This window comes from Priapulus caudatus, unplaced genomic scaffold (assembly GCF_000485595.1).
Source record: "Priapulus caudatus unplaced genomic scaffold, Priapulus_caudatus-5.0.1 Scaffold583, whole genome shotgun sequence".
Taxonomy (NCBI): Eukaryota; Metazoa; Priapulida; class Priapulimorpha; order Priapulimorphida; family Priapulidae; genus Priapulus; species Priapulus caudatus.
This window is the reverse complement of record NW_014577644.1, coordinates 3,086-12,865: the sequence shown is the minus strand read 5'-3', so window position 1 is coordinate 12,865 and position 9,780 is coordinate 3,086. Positions and strand designations below refer to the sequence as shown.

Sequence of the window (9,780 nt, the reverse complement as noted above, 5' to 3'; positions counted from 1 at the left end):
AGAGCGAGAGAGCGAGAGTGAGAGAGAGAGAGAGAGAGAGAGAGAGAGAGAGAGAGAGAGAGAGAGAGAGAGAGAGAGACGAGCACAGCTAATAGTAACGGGTACTTGGGACTACAAAGATTTCCTCGAAAGAGATATTATCCACGAGTCACGCGTACGTTTGTTTAATGTTTTAATCCGAAGAAACACTAAAATCTGCTCATTCTGTTCATCGAAAATGTGTTCTCACAACAAAAAGCTCAGATACGATGTAACAGACACGAACAAATAGTTAAACAGCACGAATTACAGTTATCCCTACGGACGCACTCTCTCACGCACACTGCACGCACGCACACACGCAGGAACGTATGCACGCACGCACACAGGACCACACAAGCACGCACACACGCAGGAACGTATGCACGCACGCACACACGCAGGAACGTATGCACGCACGCACACAGGACCACACAAGCACGCACACACGCAGGAACGTATGCACGCACGCACACAGGACCACACAAGCACGCACACACGCAGGAACGTATGAACGCACGCACACAGGACCACACAAGCACGCACACACGCAGGAACGTATGAACGCGCGCGCGCAAGACCACACAAGCACGCGCACACGCAGGAACGTATGCACGCGCGCGCGCAAGACCAGACAAGCACGCGCACACGCATCTATATTTGTATTTATATCAACACCGTACTTAGGGGTACTGAAAGGCATATGCATTCTCCCTAAAGGCCATACGGAAAGCTATTGATAGGTAATATAACTTGGCGAGCGAGACTATTTACTGAGTCATTGTTAGAGGTGCCTACTTCCGAGCGCTGGCAGCCGACTGAAGTCGAGGCGACACTTGTCAAAACAAGCAATTAATCCGTAACCAAAGCAACCACTAGTCGGTCATTAAGCCTCTGTAATGAGTCTCCGGCATAATGGGGCACGCGCATTATCAGCAGCAAACGTTACTAGGAGCTGCACTGCTGGAGCGCACGCTGCTGGGGTGCGTCGTCCCCTATAACCCGCTATTTTTCGTTTTCTCAACGCTTGCGATATGTATAACGAGAAAATTATTCACCTCGCAGATGGTCGTGGGATACTTGTGTGGAAATGTTATTAAAATCAAAATAAAATTTCCAAACATTTAAGGGTCTGTGAAATATTTTGTAAAACTTCGCGAGATGAATAGGTACGTATTTCAGTAGCACTTGTAGAGTATATAAGTAACCTTCACAAACTGTGTCGGTAGAGGAGGGTAGACTAAGTAACAATGTCCTCAGTCGCTCGATACAACATTACTCTTGGGATGCCTATAGCTGGGGGTTGCCCAAATTAGAATATTTATATTTTATATATATTTAATTATAGAATATTATAATTTATAATAATATAATTATATATATATAATATATATATTATATATAAATTAGAAATATATATATATCTTTATTATAGCTTTCCCTCCGTTTTTCGCGTGTGTGCGTGTGTGTGTGTGCGCGCGTGTGCTTGTGCTTGTGCGTGTGCGTGTGCGTGTGCGTGTGCGTGTGCGTGTGCGTGTGCGTGTGCCTGTTCGTGTGCGTGTGCGTATTTTTTCATCATTTCCCACCATCCGGCTCTGTCGTTTTCGCTTTCTTTATTTTAAGTCATTTGGTTCTCATCGCTCTCCCTTTTCATTTTTATTTCTTCTCATTTCTACTCCTTTCCAACTATTGTCTCCACGAAATAGTCCTTCTTGCCCTGCATTGTCAATCCCGTTGTTGTGCCTGCTCCCCATTTCTTGCTTTTACTGACTGCAGTAGGCAAGTAGGGGCACTTGGGAAGTCTGTAGTATCTGTTGTATCACGGAACGGCCCTGCAGGTGGCAGCACAACACAATATATCCCGCAACCGGCAGTTAGATGCGATATGATATGACTACTAGGGACTTAAATTTAATTTAATTTTTTTTTTTTTTAGAGTTAGGGTTAGGGTTTAGGTTAGGTTTAGGGTTTAGGTTAGGTTAGGGTTAGGGTTAGGGTTTTTTTTTTTAAGTGCCTAGTAGTCATATCCTAAGTGCCTAGTAGTCATATCCTAAGTGCCTAGTAGTCATATCATATCGCATCTAACTGCCGGGTGCATATATCCCAGCTCATAACGATGTGCATAGATTTCTGCTAGAAGTCTATAATACTATGCACTATGCATTATACTATTTCTGTATACTGCTGTGTACACGTATGTGCATACATACTTATACTAAATGTGACCCGATCTGGCAAAATGAGTCATAGTGACCAATAGAAAATTGAGTTATTCATACCACTAGAAAGAGAGGACTGTAGGCCTACGCCTTCGTGCCTTAGTGTCTTGGAATCAACTGTCTTGATCGTGTACGTAGGTTCCCGGAATGTGGTGAATCAGACTCAATTTGCGTATAGCGGGACCCGCTATACGCAAATTGAGTCTGATTCACCCGGGAACGCATAGTAGCAGCTTGGATGCGCCTCTGGCGACATACACCTTTTCATTGACCTGTGTATAGTAACGTGAGTCAAACTCATGTACATCCAACTATGTTCAAGCGCATATCTCCGGCTCCGACTAACTCTTTGTCAGGCACTGACGCTGAAGGGGTCGTTGTCGTATCAGGTACTACATATTATGTACCCGAGGTACATATATGTATACACAAAGTGTATACGTACCGTGAGTCAAACTCATGTCAGTACATCCAACTATGTTCAAGGCTTCAAGCGCATATCTCCGCGATCCGGCTCTGACTAACGCCTTGTCAGGCACTGACAGCTTGCCGAATGAAGTATTGTATGCTTGCTCTGGCATGTCTGATACCTGTACACCTGTGTCAATGCACCATATCAATTCTTCTGTGCCAGCAGTAAGTTTTATATGCCATCCTGGTTTGGTAGTAATATATCTTCACTGACATCTCCTACGAATGTATGTATTGGCTGCTTATCATACTGGCTTTCACCTTCAATCTGTCCAACTCGTGTCTGCCTACTGCCTCTGCAGATCGCCTCAAAGTGCCTTGTCTTTGCGCACTTATTGCACGCGTGGTTGGCTGCTGGAGAGTTACGCCTTCCGAAAGGATGACTTCTGTCACAATACACACATCGACATACCACAATACTACACGCTCAATGGCTTTCCCTTTCTTCCACGGCTGTTATTATTACCTCCGCCCAACGGAGTTGGAGGGGAGGTTATCATTATGTGATCGGTCTCGTGCGTTGGTGTGTTAGCGTGTGTGTGTGTTCGCGCGATCGATATTAGCGCGTCAGCGAGCGAGCCAGCTCGTAACACATACATGTTACATGCTGGCGGAGGTATGCACTCTCCGTGAGTGCTCTCTGTCTAGTCTATATCTGTGGCTGATGTCTTACAGCTTCAATCGTGGCTGTTTTCGAATTTTTTACTTAGCTCCTGAATGGTAGCCTCTTTCAGTGACAGTACTTGCACGGCGTTCTGCAATGACAGACTAGCACCTTGGTCATAGAGTTTCAGTTTTGCACCGTCATCAGTGTATGTAAATGTGATTTTGTCACGCCTGCTCGTAAAAAACTGCTCTGGGAATTTGCATTTGAGAGCTCTTTCTCTCACACTTATACTGGCCTGAGAACAATATATACATTGTATATATATATATATATATATATATATATATATATATATATATACAATGTATATATTGTTCTCAGGCCAGTATAAGTGTGAGAGAAAGAGCTCTCAAATGCAAATTGTTCTCAGATACTGGCTGCTATGCAGAACGTCTCTTTTTTTGCTTCGAACTTTTGCTTAGTATCGACGTGTAGATCCGAATCCTGTTCTTTCACTCACAGGCACTGTAATTTTAGAACACTTCGGACACCATGTAGCGGCTATTGGCGTGAAGATGCCGTGCTCGTGGAAGATGTTGATGGACGATACGTACAATTGTCTTATGGTTCAATCATATTCTTGCCAATTCCCCATAATGCCATGCGCCATACGCGTACAACGTAAACGTTGATGATACCACAGATATAGATAAGTGGGTCAGGACCACTGATCTCTACTATACTAACAATATAACTAAGTATAGTAGAGATCAGTGGTCAGGACCCGTTATATTAGCAATAGTAGGTTTGTTTACAATCTTCTATGCGCTCTTATTGGTTGTAGATGACGTTCCACATATTATTAATTGCTAAATAAGGAAAGAGGAAATCTCAACGTTTATTTTGATCATAGATATATACAAACACATATAACCTCGTAAATAATGTGTTTGTATATATCTATGTTTCGATGTGCATAGCATGTGGGGTTTCCCCGAGTACGCGCGGCTTGATAACGGAGTAAATTTCGGCTTTTTCTCTCATTGTTTCAGAGGAAATTCTAGGCAGGTTCGTGAGGCCAGATCGGGTCACATAATTATAGGCAGCTGATAAAATATACTATAGCTCTATCAGTCAGCTGGTATATGAATGTCCAATGAATGTACGTGTAAATAAACTTGCTTGTAATAAAATAAGATCGATGAAGAAATATTACGTCATCAGGTCATCAATTCATATCTAATTTCATATACATGCTTCCCGAGTTATCTTTCACGTCTTTTGTGATCACACAGACCACAAAAATAAAATTGTACAAGGTACTGGAAAAGTCAAGCGAACTGAAAAAAATACATTTGACAATTTGAATATTTATATATAGTTGGCATTTATTTTAGACGTGTGATTAATGAAATTATATAACACTACGACATATGTATAAACAGTATTAAACACTGTAAATAAAACAAATATCAGACATAGACCTACGCAACAGACAACATACAAGCCATGATCACCAGTACTGCTCCATTGATGGCAATACAATATTTGTCATTATATAAATACATGCTTACTCATTACATTGCAATTAGTGAAGGTGAGGGACAGTACAAATACACTGCTCTTAAATAAGAATAATTAAGTCTCATTGAGCTGATATCATGCATGGACTGGTATACATATATTATACACACACACACGTGACATTAATTCCAATTACTATAACCGAATAGCTATACTGATTGTAAAACATATTGTAAAGTACAAGTATTGACTTGTACAGTACCTTCTTTTTAACAAATTGAGCAAATGCTAGAAATTGAACATCAGCAAGAGCATAATGCAACTTAAATGTCATGGCAACAGCTTAATTAATTGTCTGTTTTGTTTGCATCCAAACTTCCTCCATCTTCAGTTCAATCAATCAACATTTTCATCTCTCAGTCTGTAATAATAATAGTTGGCATTCCTTCTCTGCATGCATTTATCCAATGCTTTTATGTGTATTGATTTGCACTCAGAGACTAGGTACTTACACATACGTACATGTTGTGTGTGCTCTTCTCTCTGCTCTTGTGGTTCGTGGTATTATGCACAGATAGTGGCTATATGTACATTTCTTCCTAATGCATGGCTATATAAATTATGGTCTATCTAATGAAAGGTACAGATGGTGAGGTTCTTTCTGGATCAGTATACAAACATTTATACAGATTTCACCCCTCCTACCACTATGGAAAGGCCAGTATTTATTACTGTATATAGAATTCTAATGTCATTGATTTTTAGCTCATCTGACATAGTCAGATGCAGCTTGTAGAATCGCTTGATCGTCCGTGCGTCCGTGCGTCCGTCCGTGCGGATCGGCCGTCAACAGCTGGGGCACAAAATCTTAACCGCCTCGAGCGTACGCCGTCAGATATTCGGACGTAGGGGGGGTAACCGAAAACGAGTTGGGGGATGGTCGAAGCTGGGGTGTCAAAGCTCAAAGGTCAAGAGGTTGTAAATAAGAATGGTGGGAAACATGCACTCCTTTACTAAGGTATAGGGAGGAAATGCGATGAATTGGCGGCACAAATCTAAAAACGGCCGCACCAAGGACTCGTGATAGTCGGGTGTAAAATAGCATCTATGGTAGGACATAAAGCCATCACTGTGCCCGCAAATTGTGAGGTCAACAGTTGCCCCAGTCAAAAGCGTCAATGCGCCCACAGGGCAGATTTAGCACATTTTCTGAGGCACATGGTCTGACGGACGATGAAAAACTTTTTGTGCAGCGGCCGACCTAGCATTTTTATGGCATTGATTGAAAGGACATGAGAAGCTTACTTTCTGCTGACATGCGAAGAGTAAGTGGCAGATAACCTTTTGACCCTCAAGAGGAGGGTTAAAAGATTGTTGACTGTGGGTTAGAAAGAATTTGACTGGCCGGTGTTTTAGTAGAACCTATAACATGCCGTGGAGTATGAGGCGACAATGTCACAGTGTGAAATTTTCAAAAACTAAATTCTGCCGTTAAGAAGGTGTATAGCTCTCTTACAATCGATATAATTCTATAATGGCATTCTGTACTGCTGCAGTATGTACATTGACGTAGCACTGACGAGTGGCTACTGCCTAGTGCATGGTTGTTGGTGGTACTGTGGAGTTTTGCCTTAATTGGTTACAGGTGGCAGCTCTCTATATATTGCGCCAGCGCTTAAGGCTTGCCCGTAGGTAAAAATGGATGAGTGCTTACTTGTCTTCTTGCGATAGTTGGTCTACTAAGTATGATGGGAGCCTTCCATCTGTAATCTGAGACACTTAAACGATAACGTGCCAGCTTCGTGGCAAGCTTGTCATAACGATCCCAACAATACATTCTTTGTGAAGAAAGGGTTCTGATACCATCCCTGTGCATTCCAACTGTTTGCGGGCGTGTATGTGGAACACATTTGCGGACTAACAGGGTTTATCTAGATCCCACCACTCACCACAGAGCTCACCGCAGTTAGACGCTTAGATGAGCGCTGTCGCTCGCCGCGCACTTTGTTAGCCCTCATCTTTTAGTGACGAAGTCAGAGGCACGCTTGCTAGAAGTCGCATGATCGTCCGTCTGTCAGCCCGTCGTCAACAGTTTGGGCCACAAATCGAAACGCTCGACGTACGAGATCGCAAAGTCGGGACGATGGGGGTGGTAATCCGAAAGCCGAGTTGGGATGTCGAAGCTGGCGCGGTCAAAAAGTCTAAGGTCAAGAGGTGTTAAAGAAGGGGGAACGATTCCTCCTTGAACTATACAGGTATAGGAGGAAATGCAGATTGCGGCGCACAAATCTAATGGACTCGACCATAGGCTGACCGTGATAGTCAGGTGTATAGCATCATGGTAGGAAGAAGGCCACACTTGTCCGAATTGGAGATCACAGCAAAGCGTCAATTAGGCCACCAGGGCCAGATTGTTAGACATTGTCTGAGACATTGTCTAAAGCCGGCCAGCGATTGAAAAACTTTTTTTGTTCAGCGTGACCTACCACCTGTATTGGCTTTATTGAAAGGACCATGAAATGTACTTTCGCTGACATGCGAAAGCTTAAGTGCGCGCGATAAACCTTTTGGACCCTCAAGGAGAGGGTTAAACATGGATTTGTTTACTGTTAGAAAGGAATTTGACTGCCGGTTGTTTGCTAGTAGAATCTATAACATGGCTGGATGTATGAGGCTACAATGGTCACAGTGAAAATTTCAAAAGCTAAATTGGTTTGCAAGAAGGTTATGCTCCTTAAATCGATGAATTTCTATGGCATTCTGTACTGTCAGTGGTGTTACATGGTAACTTATGACACTGCAGTGGCCACTGCCATGCATGTGGTGGTGATATAGTACTGTGTAGTTTTTGCCTGCGTTAATTAGTTACATGCTGCAGCCCTCTATTCAGCCTGTAGAGCTTGCGTAGGTAAATGGATGAGTGCTTACCTATTCTGTCTTGCAAATAGTTGTTGCTACTATGTATGATGGGAGCTTCCATCTTTAATCTTAAGACACTTAAACGTACGTGCCATCCGTCGCGCAACTTTCATAATCGACTCGAACTAACATTCCTTCGAGAAGGGTCCTGATACCCTAGCTTGTGCCAAATTCCACTGTTTCGGGCGGCATATGTGAACACATTTGGGACTAACAGGGTTTACTAGAATCCCACCACTCCACCACAGAGTCACCGCAGTAGACGTGAGATGAGCGCTGTCGCTCCGCGGCATTTGTTATTTCTCTTCTTCTTTTGAATAATACAAACGCCTGTGTACAGATGATTCACTCAACTCTGGAAAGGTCGTTAAGTCTCTATACACACGTTGACATTTGTAAAAATGTAAAGTTTAGCCAGTGTACAGAGAGATTGTATCCTGGTCTGCTAAGAGGTAGTAATAGATCCTCACTCCTCTTTTGCACTCACTGTCGGGCAGTCACAGTTCCTTGACAGCTTCCTCTGATTCCGTTCACACAAGTGAAGCCTGAACTTCACTCGATACTTGCGAAGCGCGTACACGCCGATCTTAATCACAAATATCTGCGATATCATGTAAAACGACGTGGCGCCGCACTTGACGGACATGCGCGGCTTGTCATTAGTCAGATGCGTGCACAGCAGCCATGTTCCGAATCCGCTGCGCAGGATGGCGAACGACAGCACGAATGCGAGGTTATTGATCTCGTATATGCGTGATTTCGTGCGGCCGGTCTCTCTGAGGAACCAGCGGTACTGCAGCATCGGGTTCGTGAGCTCCGCACCGAACAGTGTCGCCACCATCTCGATGCCGGACTCTCCGATGTAGAGGCACCACGACAAACCAAGAATACTGACAAGATGATGACACAGCATCACCAGTCCTGTGCAAATATACAAGATTAGACAGAAAGAAGATTAGGCGAGTAACTCACATGTACTAAGTACTAACAAAAATTCAAAATTTAAATTGTGGCTCATCTAGCATTGCACAGTTCTTTTCATTTAAATATGTTTTACCTACTGCAATTTGTAAGGTGGGAGTTGTTAGCTGTAGTATGCAAATGTTTTTGTAAGAACAGATAGTAGAACGCACCTTCTGACCCCAACACAACACACCAGCAGATGTCAAACAGAAAGTATCCTATGCTGTTGCCCATGGTTATCACTTGTAAGGCCGTGTTTGGAGTACCTATACATAAACAAGCTGTATCATATATTTGTATACAATTGTGACACGACATCTACTATTTGATAAGCCACTATGCCTCATTATTCACAGAGATACCATATCTATGTACCTCTTATGTGGTCATGGGCCTCTGCCTGTGCTTTTATTTACAAGAGTTGGAGGATAAATGTCTACCTGGACTTGTGAATGGCCATGGTCCCTGTATGAAGACACACCAGGCAGACAGCAGTATGGAAGCAGCAGCGTGCATCACTGTCAGCACCCTACAGTTCCATTCACTCGACTGCCGCGGCATCATGTATTGTAGCAATCCATAGATGGTGCCCCATACAACACCGGCCATGGCTACCAGAGTCACCTCATCCATGCCTGACATGCCTTCGTATCTTGTATGCAGAAGCTTGGGTTTCACATTGTCTGCATGGCTACGGTAGGCTGCCTGGGTATGATAACCTTATAAAGAGCAACAGTCAAGTCATGTTTACACGCATTGTGCAAGCAGTCAAATTGAAAGTATTAAATTACATTGTATGCACATGCAATTATATTGCATTTGTTTACAATGTATAAAGTCTGATACAGGCACCTTCACATGTTCACACAATGTATCTTATTTAATTCTGATATATGTATAAAACAGACATGCCCTTGATGTATTGTTTAGTTAACTTATTCGCATGTACACGCAGAGGTCCCAAGTTGGGAAAATCCAAGAAAGGGATCACTTGTGATAGTGGTCCATCACCATTTTTTCGCAGAGCGCAAAAACAGGAAAAAAGTTGTGGCGGGCTCC

At 43.1% G+C, this 9,780-nt stretch overlaps 1 protein-coding gene across 1 annotated transcript; it reads right to left on the bottom strand.

Moving 5' to 3' along the window:
- Nucleotides 1-8,032: 8,032 nt before the first annotated feature.
- Nucleotides 8,033-9,424, bottom strand: LOC106811855 (transmembrane protein 136-like). Its single transcript, XM_014815574.1, has 3 exons — nt 9,162-9,424; nt 8,892-8,987; nt 8,033-8,679 (listed from the first exon to the last, which is right to left on the bottom strand). The coding sequence occupies exons 1-3, from the start codon at nt 9,361-9,363 to the stop codon at nt 8,225-8,227; spliced, it is 753 nt and encodes a 250-aa protein (XP_014671060.1). The 5' UTR covers nt 9,364-9,424; the 3' UTR covers nt 8,033-8,224.
- Between the last annotated feature and the right edge of the window lie 356 nt (nt 9,425-9,780).

What these genes read in the sequence shown, in the direction of transcription:
- LOC106811855 (XM_014815574.1), bottom strand. Translation starts at nt 9,363, where the DNA reads ATGTCAGGCATGGATGAGGTGACTCTGGTAGCCATGGCCGGTGTTGTA. An exon ending in ATGGCCATTCACAAGTCCAG is followed by an intron (nt 8,988 to 9,161) that starts GTAGACATTTAT and finishes GTTTATGTATAG; the next exon opens with GTACTCCAAACACGGCCTTA. An exon ending in TGTTGTGTTGGGGTCAGAAG is followed by an intron (nt 8,680 to 8,891) that starts GTGCGTTCTACT and finishes ATATTTGCACAG; the next exon opens with GACTGGTGATGCTGTGTCAT.